Genomic DNA, 14,060 nt, shown 5'->3' with positions numbered 1-14,060 from the left:
CCCGGCTCCCGTTCCCCGGTGTGCCCCGGCTTCTCTACTCCGGTGTGCCCCGGCTTCCCACGCAACCCTCGGCCCCGCGCTCCTGGCCTTTCTCTCGGCCTCTCCCGTCAGAGTCGGACGGGGCCGCGCCTGCACCTCAGGCCGTGCTGCGGACGCCGTCGCTCGGCAACCGCCCCCATCGCCATGGGCGGGGCGTGCCCAGGCCCCGCCCCCTCGCGCCGGGCCCGCCTGAGGGGCGGGGCGGGCCGGGGGTACCGGGGGGCACCGGACGGTACCGGGCGGTACCGGCCCGTACCGGGGAGTACCGGGGAGTACCGCTGGTCCCGGCGCCCTCGCAGTCCGCTGTGCCCCCAGGATGGCGGCGTGTGCGCTGCTGGCGCTGCTGGCGCTGCTGGCTCTGGCTCCGGCTCCGGCGGCCGCAGGTAAAGGGCTGGGGAGGGTCAACTCCGACCCCCCAGCCCCGCGGGCATCCTCTGCAGCCGGGCCCTGGAGCGAGCCTCCCCTGAGACCCCCCGAGACCCACTTCGGGGCAGCTGGCACCGCCAGAACCCCTGGCATCACAGCAGCCCGGCTCCGATGCCCAGGGAATTCCCCAAGCCCTCCCAAGCCCTAATTTGGTGCCCTTTGCACGCTCCGAGCCTCGTATGTGCATTGGCACTTCCCCAGCCCCGCTTTTCGGGTGCCCCTCTTGGCACCTCCTGTAAATCCTCCCAGCCCCACTTTGATACCCTTTGAACCCCCAGCCCCTCTTTGATGACGTTGGCACTGCTCTGAGCCCCACTTTGGGGACCTTGGTGCCCTCCCAGCCCCACTTTGGGGCCCTTGGCATCCCCTTTAGCCCGGTTTTTATGCCGTTATTACCCCCTCACCCATCTTTCACACTCTGCACCCCCAAGCTCTGCTTCTGTGCCCTCTGCACTCCCAGAGCCCTGGTTTGACACCCTCTGCACACCCTGAGTCCCACTTTGACAAGCATGGCATCCCCCCAAGCCTCAGTTCAGTGCCCTTCGCATCCCCTGAGTCCCACTTTGATGCCCTTCACACCCCCAGCCCCTCCCCAGCGCCCTTGGCCCAGCTCTGCTGCCGTGGGACGATGCTTTACGTAAGGTGGGAGCCGCATGCGGCTCCTTGGTGGTGTCTCGTGGGCTCTCCTCCCTTCCCTCCTCCCTTCTTCTTCCCTTCCCTCCTCCCAGCTGCTTTTTATAGCTTCCACTCTTCCCTGGCGTCTCAGTTTTAGGTTTTTTTTTCTCCTCCGACTTGTTTTTTATATAACTCCCGGAGCCTTGTGGCATGAGGCAGCAGGACCAGCGATGCAGCTGACTCCTGAGGGGCCGAGGACATCTTTCCTTTCCTTTCCTTCCTAAAACCCAGCCTAGGATGAGCTGCAGAGGAGATGAGGATCCATGAGCTCTGCTTTGGTCACCGGGGTTCTCTGCCCAGATCATCCCTCACACATTACTTCTGACCCCCTTTTCAAATATGATTTTCTTTTCACACTGCAAAAATGGGGCTTTGGGGGTGCCAGGGCTGAACCTTCTCCTTCCATCTCCACTAAAGGTGCCTTTGCCAATGCTGCACATCCAATGTTTTCCATCCCACCTTTGACAAACCTTTTTCCAAGGGAAAAATACATCAGAACATTCATTAGCAAGGCTGGGCTGGGAGAGACACTCCCATGCTGTTATTAGAGGTATTTTTACCAAAATCTGTACCCAAATCCATGTAATACATGATGTAACATGCTGTCTGTATTTTAGGAGGTGAATTCCCTCTTGTGGAATTTAAATTCTGCCTCTTCCTCAGCTCTGTGGTGGTTTTAACCACCTTAAAGCTGACCAGGAATCTGTAAATTAGGTGGGATTTCAAAAAACCTGTACTTAAGAGGGGGTCAGGGTGTTTTTCTCTCAGAGCTGATGTTTGCACTGTTTGCTGATTCCAGGGGGGATGCTCAGCTTTGCCTCCTACTATGGTGACCACATGGTGCTGCAGCAGAAGCCCTCAGGGGCTGTGGTGTGGGGCCACGGGGAGCTCGGGGCCATGGTGACCCTGACTCTCTCAGGTGCCAGTGGCCTCGTCATCATGGAGAAAACAGCACAGGTTAAAGGTCAGTCCCAGACTTTCACTAGAAACTGATGGTTTTGGTGGCCAAAGAACTTGTCTGAACCCAAATCAGAGCCAATGCTAGGGTGGGTGAGACAGGGTTTGGCACCACCTCTGTGTTTGTCACACTGCTGCCCTGGAGCTGCAGAGGTGCTGGTGACATTGTGCTTTTCCCTCTCCAGGAGACCTGGGGGGCTCAGCCATTCCCCTCCCCAGCAGTGCAGCCTTTGCTCACTTTGGTTGCCAGCAGTGGCTCCCGTGGGCGCCCAGCGGGAGCCGAGCTACTGCTGGAGTGGGTGGCACCACACAGGCTGAGCTGAGCAGAGAGGCTGTGGAGGGGACAGGGGGAATTTACCTTCTCTCCCTGTCTAAACAAGGTCTGAGAAACCTCCAGAGCACTTCCAGGTTCTCTTTTGATCTCTGCCCTGTGGGATCTCTAAGCCCCAAAGGATGTTGCCTGTGCAAGCAGAACCTTCCTGCAGCTGGGAGGGCTCAGGGGCACATCAAACCCCAGCTACATCCCTGCCTGAAGAGTTGGGAGGGAGCTCATCACCTTTGGAGGGTAAAAGTGCTGCCCAAGGGCACCTCCATAAGATGAAGAGCCTGGAGGTGTCTTGTGGGAGAGCAGCAATCCAGGAGATCTGCAGGATCCAGCCAGAAAATCCATGCTAAGCTCCAGCAGAATATCTTTACGCTTCGATTTGGCGCCTCTAAAATTAGCTGGAGACATCTCAGTGTCACACACACCAAGCTGCTCCTGTAATCCCAGTTCCTCCCAGCAGCTTCTGCTCTGACACACATTTGTTTTCCAGGTTTTCTTTTTTAACCCCTAAATTCCTGCAGGAGAAAGGTCCCTCTGATGCCAGAGGTCTTCTGAAATCCATTTCCTCAACCTGTCTCTGTGGTGGAGAAGCTTTTCCTTGTTGCCTGTCCTTCACCACTGGTTGATGGCTGCTCATCCAACATCCTGGTGAAGGTCTTGAGGCTGTCATAAGGGTGGTGGAAGATAAGCACCATCCTCTTCCTCCAGGACCTTCTGGGACTTGGACAGCTGTCCTGGACCCAATGGACCGGGGTGGTCCCTATGCACTGACGGCTGAGCAGGGCTTGGAGAACGTGACACTGTGGGACATCTACTTTGGAGATGTGTGGCTTTGCAGTGGGCAGAGCAACATGGCAATGACAGTCCTGCAGGTAAGGCCCCGCAGCACAGATCAGGCAGGAGCAGGTAGGGATCAGGCAGGGAAGCACCCTGCATGCTCCTGGCCCTTCTTCAGGTGGCCAATGCCAGCCAGGAGCTCGCCGCCGCCGCTCGCTATCCCTACGTCCGTGTCTTTGCTGCGGCGCCTGCCCGCTCCAGTGTGGAGCTGGAGGACCTGGAGCAGATTGATTTGCCATGGTCCATTCCAACAGCTGGTGAGTACAATGTGCCTCCAAGAGAGAGCTTGGAAATGGGTTTTTTCCCCACTGTCTCCCTTTGCAGCCTGCTGTTTCTTGAGCAGAAAACCTGGGCCAAGGGAATTTCACCTACTTCTCGGCCGTGTGCTGGCTGTTGGGGCGCTCCCTCTTTGAGGCTCTGGGGACCCCCATCGGGCTGGTGGAGGTGGCCTGGGGAGGGACCCCCATCGAGGCCTGGTCCTCCCGCCGGGTTCTGAAGGCATGTGGGCTCCCAGAGGACATGGGGAGGTGAGAGAAGGTGCTGTGGAAACACCTCCTGCTGTGTACCACACTGCTTTTGGGGAGTATCCTCATCCCTTCCCACCCCACCTCCTCTCCCAGAGCCTCACAGCCCCCTCTATGCATCATTATACCCCCTCTGGATAAAAACCCCTCCCATGCCAAAAGCATAAAGCACATCTGGGTGGATAAAGGGAGAAAAGAGGGACCCCAGATCTCCCTTTGCCGTGGTGCTTGCTTTACCCTAAAGGCTGCCATGTGCTTTGTGCCCCCCTTAAACCTAGCTTTGTCTTCCAGCACCTCCCCACATCAGCATCTCTCTGGCCCACAAATGCCCTCTGTGCTCTGGAATGCCATGATCCACCCTCTGCTCAACATGACCCTGCGGGGTGTCGTTTGGTACCAGGGTGAGCCCCCATTTCTGTCCCCTGGGGTGGAGCAGCTCCCACTGTCCCACCGAGCTCTCAGCAGCTCTTCTTTTTGGGGGACAGGTGAGGCCAATACCCTCCTGAACACAGACCAGTACAACTGCACCTTCCCTGCACTCATTGCCGACTGGCGCTGGGCGTTCCACACCGGATCAGCCGGACAGACGGAGCCACGTCTCCCCTTTGGCTTTGTGCAGGTGTGGGGGGTGAGAGGGGTGACATCCCCCGTTGTCCTTGGGGGATGCCCAGGGAGAGGATGCTGTCAACACATATGCATCCTGCCAAGTGCTGAAAATCCCAGGCAGGGAGCACAGCGGCCAGTTTTGGGATCTGAGCCAGTCCCCCATTTCCCTTGTGCCTCACAGCTGTCCACCTACCGCCGTGGGAGTGCAGACGACAGCTTTGCCCGGCTCCGCTGGCACCAGACAGCTGACCTGGGGCTTGTTCCCAATGCCAGGATGCCCAGCACTTTCATGGCTGTGGCCATGGATCTGGGTGATGAGCACTCTCCCTATGGCAGGTGAGTCCTGGGCTGGGGTGAGGGTGTAGGGATGGAGTTTTTGGGTTCCAGCTCCATCTTCCTCCTCTTCCTGGGCAGTATCCACCCCCGAGACAAGCAGAACGTCGCTCACCGACTGCTGCTGGGTGCCATGGCTGTGGCCTATGGGGACAAGGGCCTCGTGTTCCAGGGACCATTTCCCACCCAGGCTGTCCTAGAGGTGACCAGGGGGCTGCTGAATGTCACCTACAGCCAGGAGCTCATCTGGCGTCAGAGGGACGCACAGGCATTTGAGGTGAGGAGTGGGATATCCTCTCCAAAGAGCTGCAGAAGGGAAGGCAGCACTGATGGGGGTTTTTCCCCTCCCCAGGTGTGCTGTTCCAGCCAGGCCTCCCCGTGCCAGTGGCTGCTGGCACCAGTGGTGGCAGTAGGGTCCCGCACGGTGACACTGGCCCTGAGTGACTGCAGGACGCTGGTGCTGGGCCTGCGCTATGCCTGGGCCGAGTGGCCCTGTGAGTACCTGGCCTGCCCCCTCTACAACTCCCAGGGGCTGCCTGCACCCCCCTTCCTGCTGGACACCCTCCCTGCAGGGGACACTGCTGAAGGGAGGGAGCTGCTGCTCCTCCCCAGCTCTGGGTTCCCCCTAAATTAGGGAGATAAGTGAGCTCAGACCTCTGGCAAAGCACTCATGGCTCCTGGCACTGTCCCTTCCCAAGCCAGGGAATCATAGACCTCATTACTACCTTATTAATGAAACAAGTTTTCAGCTCCTCTGTGGACTCAAGCCAAGGCTACAGGGTGGGGGGAAGGGGGGAAAAGCCAATTTACAATTAAATACATGAAAAATTATGTAAGGAGAAGCTGCAGGACATACCAATGGGAGCTGAACCCCTCACTGCTGCTCCCATGCCCATGGAGCTGGTCCTGGCCCCTCAGATACCCCATTTCTCTGGGCATGGACTGCTGATCCCCAGGGTAAGGTGCACACAGGATCCAGGGATCAGCTTCCAGCTGCAGGGTGGAGAGGGGGAGAGAGGAGCTCTGCCAAAAAACCATGGCCAAATACTAAGGCTGGGCTGGGACAGGGAACTGTGGAGGGCTGCAAGTGCCTTCCACCTCCCTCTCTTAATAAAAAGTTAATGAACCAACTCATTTTATTCCTGGATCTCTCATTTTATTCCTAGATCTTTTTTTTTTCCTTCAGATGAGCATTCCTAATCCTCCATGCCCCACTTCTTGCCAAAAAAGCAGGGAAATTTGTGTGGAAGAGGCACAGTGTGGCACCCAGCACTTAAAATAAGAGACCCAAGAGGTTCTGCACAAAATATTGATTGTTTAACCCTTTTTTGCTGGACAAATGTACATAAGAAGGGAAAGGCCAGGTGCAGGAAGCACAGGTGGGTTCAGCCTGGCTGCTGCAGTAGAGCTGTGTCAGAAGAGTGGATCCTGGGATCAAGGATCCCTGCCTGCTGCTCCTCCTGGGTCAGGCAGAGCCGAGTGAGTCCCGTGAGGCTTTTCCCATCGTTTCCACTCCAGGCTTTGGTTCTAGACAAGGGGAGAAGAGCAGGCAGTTAATTAGCTGGGCAATGGCAGACTGGGATCTGGGTTTTTTCCAGCACCGAGTAACTGGCCCAGGAGCCAGCTGTGCTGGCCCTGGGTTGCCATAGTAACGAGGATGCAGAATCCAGCTCAGTCTGTGGATTTTTTTAAACCATAATTCAGACTGTGTGTTCAGGGCCAGGAGTGAAGCCCAGGCCTCTCAGCTCCTACCTGTGGGGCTGGGCTGTCTCACACAGCCTGCAAGCCACTTGCCATGGGCACTGGGGGTCCCTGTGAGACCCCAGAGGAGGCATCCTGCTCCCCCAACCCCAAAGCACATGGGAGAGGGAGCAGTGCAGGTCCTGGGAATGTGGTTTTATCTTGGAACCCATCTCCATCTCCACACACAGCACCACTGTGCCCACCAGTGCCATACAAACAGGAGAAGGGGGCGGGCATGGCACCCTTGGCATCAGCGCCCCAGGATTTGAAACTCCCAACCCCACTCCCAGCAGGAAGAGCTGCCAAAAACAGGGACCCTCCCAGCCCTGCAGTTTGCCCAGAGCTTGGATTTAAGCAGCAATCTCTTGGCTTGCTGTTCCTATAGCAACCCCTGCCCACACTTTGGATTGCAGTAGCATCACACTCTGCATGCCAGAACCCCTTCCAGGATTTGTCAGCCCTCACAGTGACCCCCAGTTATGCCCCAGACCCCTTAAGGTCTTGGCAAAGGATTTAGGGTGGTGCAGCCACAGATCGAGGGTGGGATCTTGTGGTGTGGGAGCCAAGAGAAGAGGGAAGAAGTTGTCTCTACCCAAAAAGCCTACCTAGGGCTGCACCATTGGAGAGGGCTGTGCTGCCTTCGGCCTCGGGGGTGCAGGATTGGTGTTTGGGCTTGGTGGTCTCCAGCCCAGCCAGCAGCGTCATGAAGTCGATGACAGTATCGATGTCCTCCTTGTTGGCAGTGGCTTCCCTCAGGGCGCTGACGGCATTGAGGCGGCTGAAGGAGGTCAGCTCGGAGATGTTGGCACGGAGGAAGAGGAGGATGATGTTGAGGTCGTTGAGGGGGCAGGTGAGCATCCTGCGACTGAGCAGGTCGAAGGCAGGCAGCATCTCATAGACAGAGAGCAGCCCCTTGTCCCACTGGCAGAGCTGCAGGGCGTTGTAGATGACAACAGGGATGAGGAGGACATAGACACTGCCAACTGAGAGGCTGATGAGCTGGAACACGGAGAAGAAGACCAGCTTGCAAGGGATGAGCGACGGGATGTGCGGCTCTGCCTCGAGCAACCCCGTTTTGATGGAGCAGCTGAACTCATCCTGGAAGAAGATGTTTAGGTGGAGAAAGACCAGGTAGAGGCAGGTGGCAGCCAAGAAGAGGAGCAGCAGCAGGTTCCTCAGGATGTAGATGAACACCAGGGCGTGGGCGTGCTGCTTGCAGGTCAGGTACCGCTCCAGCAACGGGAACTCGAAATACCTCTCCCGGCGGGCCCTGGGGGTGGAGGGACACAGGGGGAGTGACAGCCACCTCCCATTTCACCCAGTACCATCCTGGGTGCAGCCACAATGCCACGTGGAGGGACTCCAAGGGCCACAGTGACCTGGCCTGGCCTCACCTCTCGTACTCCTCCCAGAATTGCTCTGGCTCCGCACTGGCCTGCTGGACCTTCTTCATGTGCTGCACCAGGCGCACGGAGCGGTTGTAGGATTTATCCAGCTCGTCGATGATGAAGAGGAGGTCGCAGTGCAGGGCGGGGGCAGCAGCGTAACGCCACAGCAGGTACGGCAGGTACATCAGCACTGCCACCACCAGCAGCGAGTAGGGGAACACCTGGGCAAAGAACACGAATGGTCATAGAGGATGTGGAGTTGCTCTTGCTGTGGACATCCAGATGGGATGCAGGGGCACTCAGACGTGACTTTGACCCTACCTTGAGAGCCCAGAGGGACTTGGTGATGGCACGTCCCTCGGCGTCGAAGCCGTGGTGGATGAGGGAGTCCCAGCAAGCAGTGTCGGTGTAGGCGGACTGCTTCCCCGTGAAGTTGGTGGGAGAGAAGCAGCTGATCTGGGAGCCTGGGGCGAGGAGGAGGAGAGCAAATCTCAGCCATGGAGGGTGGAGGAACACTCCAAAGCCACAAGCAAATGCCTTACAGGAAGGTAATTACATCTCAGGCATTGCTTTGAATCAAAAAAAGCCTTTTTCATGGTCATTTTGGAGCTGCTGTGTTTCTAGTCAGGACTTTTCCATCTCTTCCCAAACACAAACCCTTTGTGTGTAGCAGTGTGTACACAGTGTAGGGAATTACAGACTAACAACTAACCAGCCAGAAACTGGAGTAAAACCAAACCCTCAGGGAGAGCAGTTAGATGTTGGCCGAGGCCAGATTTAGCCTCAATGCATCTCTCCATGCTGCTGGCACCTCCTCCTCCTCCTCTTCCTCCTCCTTGGAAACAAGCCCACGGCACCCAAAGGTGCTGGGCACAAGCAGCTGAGGCCGGGCATTGACTCAGTGCTGCTCCTGGGGTTAGCACAGCTGTTCCTACGCTCTCCCAGTGAATTAGGATCCATTAAAAACAATCAATAAATACCCATGAGGCAGAACAGCTCCTAAAACTGTTCCAGGCTGTTCCGCTTTGGATCATAACACCATCAAGAATACAAGGGATTTGCCACAACAACCAAACCACCGCTGATGATTGCCCACGACCTGAAGAACACATTGGAAAAGCCACAACTCACCAGCAGAGAACTCCCGGGCGAAAGCCAGCGAGACGAGGAAGAGGGGCAGCCCCACGGTGACGAACTTCAGCAGGCGATCGCTCGGCAGCTCCAGCCGCAAGCCCTTGGCTCGGGAGCTGCTGGGATCCGGGAGCAGAGCATCAGAGAGCATGTACTCAGCAGCCGTGTGCGAGAGGGACATTTTGAAGTGAGGAAGAGACACTGATGAGGGCTGCCTGAGGTGTGACTGGCTCAAGGACTTTGCCGGGCTGAGGAGCTCCTGCCGAGAGCCTGCTGAGCGCTGTGTCCGGCAGCTGTGAACGACAGCTCAGGCAGGGCGTTAAATCACCTCGTAATTACAGGGGAAGCCTTTTCACAAACAGAAATAGAAAAACCCACCCCAGCAGCCGCAGCAGCGAGCGGGGAAGGCAGCAGGCTGGGAAGGCACTTTCCTCCCTGACAGCATTCCTGCAGGGCAGCGTTCCTGCCCGGCCACAGCCGCTCCTGGCTCCCCGTGGTTTTACCTCCCTCTCTCATCAGCCAACAGATTTCTGGCGCTGTGGCCCGAGGGCATGGGGGTCCCCAGCTATTTTCAGCAGGGAGTCAGGGGACTGGGCCCTCCCACAGCAAAAAGCCCCAGCCAGATACACAGTTGTCCTGTGGGGCATAAAATCCACTTTCCAGCATCCAAACCAGCCAGAGGAGCCAGAGAACATCCTGCTGCCCAGCCCCAAGCTCCTCAGACAGGTTAGGAGACACCATATGAGGTAATTTTGAGGCAGAACATCTGCTGCAATTCCCCATATCATCAATCCCTCCTCTTGCCTCCCTCTCAGGGCACAGGGGGAAGAATCTGGCTCCAAGGAAGGCTCCCAAGGGCAGGGGACTCCAAGAAGGGATTCTAAAAATAAGGAATAGGGTAACTGAAGGAGCAGTTACAGAATAGTTTCCCAGCAGCACAGTGCTGAGAAACCCACACTAATGCTGCTGGCAGCACAGAGCAGGGGCAGTCTCAGAGCTGCTCAGCCCAGCCAAGCCAAGCCAAGCCAAGCAACTCCCTGTGCAGCATCTCAACACAGCAAAAAAATACCAGAGCCACTGCCAAATTGCACTTTCGATGGATTTTCCAGTGAAGGGACTGTCCAAATCTGAGCTAAGCAACTCTGGAGAGACAAGTGACAGTTCCACAATCTGGGAGGGGTTGCAACAGGTCTGCTCAAACCTACACAGGGACTGAGTCCCACCCAGCCAGAGCACAGAGACACACACCACCACCTTCCCTCAAGGGAACTGGAACCTTTATTGCCCAGAGACAAGTTCAAAACACAAATCAGGCAAAGCCCAACTTTCACCCAGCCTTGTTTGTCTCTACTAGAAGCTCCTCAGTATGTCCACCTGCTTTCCTGGGCCAGAAGCACATGTAGGCACCCACTCTGAATCCAGCAACATCAGCACCAGCAGACACTGCAGGCTTTACCCCACCACTGGCTCCAAGGTGGGCACAGCTGCTGCCACGTGCAGGAGATGTGGAGATACATGGCACCATTCCAGTCCTGCCTCGTCAGTCCTTAGGGATGTCCAGCTCTAGCTTCCTCAGGGTTTTTTGGAAGAAGAGGGGCAGCTTGCAGACAAAGTCTAAGGGCTGGCCCAGGGGCAGGCAGAGGCGGTGGGCGTGCAGGTGCAGGGGCAAGTGCCGAGCCTTGCTCTGCTCCAGCTTCAGCCTCCTCAGGGTGAGCTCAGGAAGCTTCTGCAGCAAGGACAGAAAATGTTCCCTTCAAAATTGCAGCTTTTCAGCTGGGACTTGAAATCCCCAGCCCATGAGCAGCTGGGGGACACAAGGGGCCGTATCCAGCTCCAGTGCAAGACCTGCCTTACCTGGGGCGCCAGTTTGCTCCAGTGCGAGTATTTGTGATCCCCCAGGATGGGGCATCCCAAGCCATAGGCCAGGTGAACCCGGATCTGGTGCTTCACCCCTAAGGAGAAAAAGGGAAGAAGAGAAAGCTGACATCCAGCTGGGCTCATCCTCAGTGCTGGACAAAGCTGTGCTGAAATCACTGGCAGCCAGCACCCAGAGCTTTGTCCTAGAAATGGGACAAAGTCTTGTCTAATGACAAGTTCCCCCTTCCAGAGCTGCTGCTGACTGCACAGTGACGCCGGCAGGGGGCTGTGTACAAATTACGAACGGGATGGGATTGCTATGGAACGTGCCTTGAGCTGTTTTATTTTTCAGCATCAGTCTCATTACATCATTATGACAATGGGAAGCTGCCAGCAGCTCACATCTCAGGCAGCAGACCAAGAATTTAATGTTACAACTTACCTTATAAGCTTCTTGACCAATCACACAAAGCAAAAGCATATTGACAGTAGTTCTGTCTAACCACTATAAGCACACATACCTGTGGTTAAAGCAATGCTTGCTTATTTCAAATAAAATACCTGCTTGTAAGCCTTAAAGCACAATGCACAGAGCTCCATTATTAAGCTTCAACCTTCCTAATATCTTGCTAGATAAACTTTTCTGTAGCTTAGAGAGTTATTCTAGTCAAGCATTAATACACAGACTATTGTTCTATTTGTCTTTGCTTTTCTACAGTTTAAATAATTTTTCTGCTGACCAATCTCATGGCTGCTGCTTAGCTCTAATCACAGTTCTACTGCCTCTGAAGCCTGCCTTTTGCAGCTTTCCCAAAACCCTCTAATTTTATAGATTCCCACACACAGAGAGCAGATCCAGCCCCAGGGCAGGCCCCACTCACCGGTGATGGGCTGGAGCTGCAGCAGGGAGCAGGCGGAGGCAGCAGCCAGCCGGCGGTACCGCGTCACTGCGCGCTCGGCGTGCCGATCCCCGCGGGCCTTCACCACCCTGCCATCCTCCGGACGCACGCGGTACCTGGGAGCCAGCGTCATCTGGAGGGTGGTGACAGGGGGAGTTGAGGCAGACAGGAGGGGATGCTGGGGCTGCCTGGCCAGAATGGCAGCTGAGGGCACACAGGACTCACCTTGTAGTGGGACTGGTGGCTCTGCACCTCCTTCTCCACAATGGGGATCTCCACAACGCCCTCAACAGGGTCCGGGTCCCCCAGGACGATTGCCCTGGAAAGGGAAAGCACAGGTCTGTGGGGTGTTGCTCTCACAGGAGGGGAACCTTCCCCTCAGCCCCTCTCCCATGACCTAGTCCCATAAAATGGTGCTGAAAGGGGGAGATAAGCAACACCCCCTACTTCCACAAAGCCCTCAGACCCCAGAGATTGTCCCCTCACCCTTTTTTTAAATGCCTTTCACAGCCCCATCTTCACTCAAGCCTTTCCTACCAGTAGATCTTCTCCACCTGACGGGTTTTGAAGAGCAGACGGATCTTCTCTGCTGCCTCCTTGCTCCGTGCCAGCACCATCACACCCGTGGTCTCCTTGTCCAACCGGTGGCAGAGGTGGAGGGGCTCAGCTTTCATGTTCTCCAGCATCTTGGCCAAAATGGGCAGCACATCAGCGATGCAGTTCTTGATGCCGGGGCCACCTGTGTGACCCAGGGCAGCAAGGAGTCTCACCTCTTGTACTCCCCATGCACCCTAAATCACCCCAAAATGCCAGGGGAAGGCCGAGATCTGACAGTGGCCAAGCCCCTGGAACCCTCCCTGGGAAGGGAAACCCCAGCACAGGAAGGGCAGGGACAGAGGATCCCCATAAGCACCACGGAGCCATTTCCATTCCCCACTCGCCCTCACCGTGCACAGGGAGCCCGTAGGGTTTGTCTATCACCACAATCTCCTCATTCTGGTATAGAGTTCTCTGTTTAAGGATCTTGGCCAGGACATTGGGGTGAACCTGCTGCAGCTGCTGGCTCATTGCAGTGAGTTCCCGGAGCCATCGCTGCGTCGGGTCCTTGGGGATCTGAGGAGAGAAGGAGACACCAGTGGTGGGGTTTAAACAGCTCTTGGCTCTCACACAAACCTGCACTGGCACCTGCAGCAACGTGCTCGCCTTCCCTGTGCTCCTGCTCCATGACTGAGGGACAGCCTGGGATCCAGAGGGATCAACGGGACCAGCTCAGTCAGTGGCCTTGGGGAATCTCCTGAGGGTCAACAAAGCCAAGGGCAGGTGCTGCACCTGGGCCAGGGCCACCCTGAGGATCATCCAGGCTGGGGATGAAGGGATGGAGAGCAGCTCTGGGAGAAGCACTTGGGGTGCAGGTGGGGGAGAGCTGGACAGGCCCTGGCCCAGAACCCCCCTGTGCTGGGCTGATCCCCAGCCTGGGCAGTAGGGCTGGGGGGGATTCTGCCCCTCTGCCCCCCAGCTGAGACCCCACCTGCAGAGCTGCCTCCAGCTCGGGGGTCCCAGCACAGGAAGGAGCTGGAGCTGCTGAAGGAGCCCAGAGGAGGCCACGGAGATGCTCCAGGGCTGGAGCCCCTCTGCTCTGGAGCCAGGCTGGGAGAGCTGGGGGTGCTCACCTGGAGAAGGCTCCAGGGAGAGCTCAGAGCCCCTTCCAGTGCCTAAAGGGGCTCCAGGAGAGCTGGAGAGGGACTTTGCACAAGGGCCTGGAGTGACAGGATAAGAGGGAATGGCTTCACACCGACAAAACACGAAGTTAGAGGGGATACCGGGAAGAAATTTTCCCTGTGAGGGTGGTGAGGCCCTGACACAAGTTGCCCAGAGCACTGCCCCCATCCCGGAGTGCCCAAGGCCAGGTTTGGAAGGAGCTGGGACCACCCTGGTCTAGAGGGAAGGTGTCCCTGCCCCGCCAGGGGTGGAACTGGATGGGTTTTCTCCCATCGCCCCCGACCCTTCACCACGAGTCCCGCTCCCCGTGCCCGCCCGCGCTATGCACGCCGGGACTTGTAGTCCGGACACCCCGGGCCCAGCGGCCCGCACTCCGCTCACCTCTCGCTGTTGCTCCTCGCTCTTCCGCAGCCGCTCCGCCAGCTCCTCCGCCCGCAGAGCCGCTGTCGCCCGTCCGCTCCCGCAGACGCCACGCACCGTCCGGGCCAGCCCCGCGCCGCTCCGCCAACAGCGCCTCGCCGCGCCGCCGCCCGCCGCCATCTTCTACCTCCTTCTCCGCGTCCCTCCGCCGGCCAATGGCGGCGCCGCGGGTGCAGCACCA

The 14,060-nt window shown here is 57.3% G+C and overlaps 3 protein-coding genes across 3 annotated transcripts; 1 reads left to right on the top strand and 2 right to left on the bottom strand.

Annotated features, from left to right (window-relative positions):
- The first annotated feature begins 325 nt into the window (after nt 1-325).
- SIAE (sialic acid acetylesterase) lies at nt 326-5,861 on the top strand. Its single transcript, XM_066564361.1, has 10 exons — nt 326-422; nt 1,940-2,104; nt 3,131-3,294; nt 3,378-3,516; nt 3,603-3,786; nt 4,075-4,184; nt 4,269-4,402; nt 4,571-4,725; nt 4,804-4,999; nt 5,075-5,861. The coding sequence occupies exons 1-10, from the start codon at nt 356-358 to the stop codon at nt 5,354-5,356; spliced, it is 1,596 nt and encodes a 531-aa protein (XP_066420458.1). The 5' UTR covers nt 326-355; the 3' UTR covers nt 5,357-5,861.
- A 1-nt stretch (nt 5,862) lies between these two features.
- Nucleotides 5,863-9,431, bottom strand: PANX3 (pannexin 3). Its single transcript, XM_066564362.1, has 5 exons — nt 8,985-9,431; nt 8,175-8,317; nt 7,860-8,074; nt 7,071-7,735; nt 5,863-6,249 (listed from the first exon to the last, which is right to left on the bottom strand). The coding sequence occupies exons 1-5, from the start codon at nt 9,163-9,165 to the stop codon at nt 6,188-6,190; spliced, it is 1,266 nt and encodes a 421-aa protein (XP_066420459.1). The 5' UTR covers nt 9,166-9,431; the 3' UTR covers nt 5,863-6,187.
- Nucleotides 9,432-10,244: 813 nt separating this feature from the next.
- RPUSD4 (RNA pseudouridine synthase D4) lies at nt 10,245-14,017 on the bottom strand. The gene is made up of 7 exons (XM_066564429.1): nt 13,841-14,017; nt 12,688-12,853; nt 12,278-12,479; nt 11,966-12,059; nt 11,723-11,873; nt 10,839-10,936; nt 10,245-10,710 (listed from the first exon to the last, which is right to left on the bottom strand). Exons 1-7 carry the CDS (start codon nt 13,997-13,999, stop codon nt 10,525-10,527), a joined length of 1,056 nt encoding a protein of 351 aa, XP_066420526.1. The 5' UTR covers nt 14,000-14,017; the 3' UTR covers nt 10,245-10,524.
- Nucleotides 14,018-14,060: the final 43 nt, after the last annotated feature.

The sequence above is a fragment of the Molothrus aeneus genome, chromosome 22 (assembly GCF_037042795.1).
Source record: "Molothrus aeneus isolate 106 chromosome 22, BPBGC_Maene_1.0, whole genome shotgun sequence".
Lineage (NCBI taxonomy): Eukaryota > Metazoa > Chordata > Aves > Passeriformes > Icteridae > Molothrus > Molothrus aeneus.
This window is presented reverse-complemented; position numbering and strand designations above follow the sequence as displayed.

Coding starts and splice junctions, on each gene's coding strand:
- SIAE (XM_066564361.1), top strand. CDS start 356: ATGGCGGCGTGTGCGCTGCTGGCGCTGCTGGCGCTGCTGGCTCTGGCT. Junction 3,517..3,602: donor ATGGTCCATTCCAACAGCTG/GTGAGTACAATG, acceptor TTTCTTGAGCAG/AAAACCTGGGCCAAGGGAAT. Junction 4,726..4,803: donor GAGCACTCTCCCTATGGCAG/GTGAGTCCTGGG, acceptor CTTCCTGGGCAG/TATCCACCCCCGAGACAAGC.
- PANX3 (XM_066564362.1), bottom strand. CDS start 9,165: ATGTCCCTCTCGCACACGGCTGCTGAGTACATGCTCTCTGATGCTCTG. Junction 8,075..8,174: donor AGTCCCTCTGGGCTCTCAAG/GTAGGGTCAAAG, acceptor TTCTTTGCCCAG/GTGTTCCCCTACTCGCTGCT. Junction 7,736..7,859: donor TTCTGGGAGGAGTACGAGAG/GTGAGGCCAGGC, acceptor CTCCACCCCCAG/GGCCCGCCGGGAGAGGTATT.
- RPUSD4 (XM_066564429.1), bottom strand. CDS start 13,999: ATGGCGGCGGGCGGCGGCGCGGCGAGGCGCTGTTGGCGGAGCGGCGCG. Junction 12,480..12,687: donor CTACGGGCTCCCTGTGCACG/GTGAGGGCGAGT, acceptor TGGGTCACACAG/GTGGCCCCGGCATCAAGAAC. Junction 11,874..11,965: donor GCCACCAGTCCCACTACAAG/GTGAGTCCTGTG, acceptor ACCACCCTCCAG/ATGACGCTGGCTCCCAGGTA.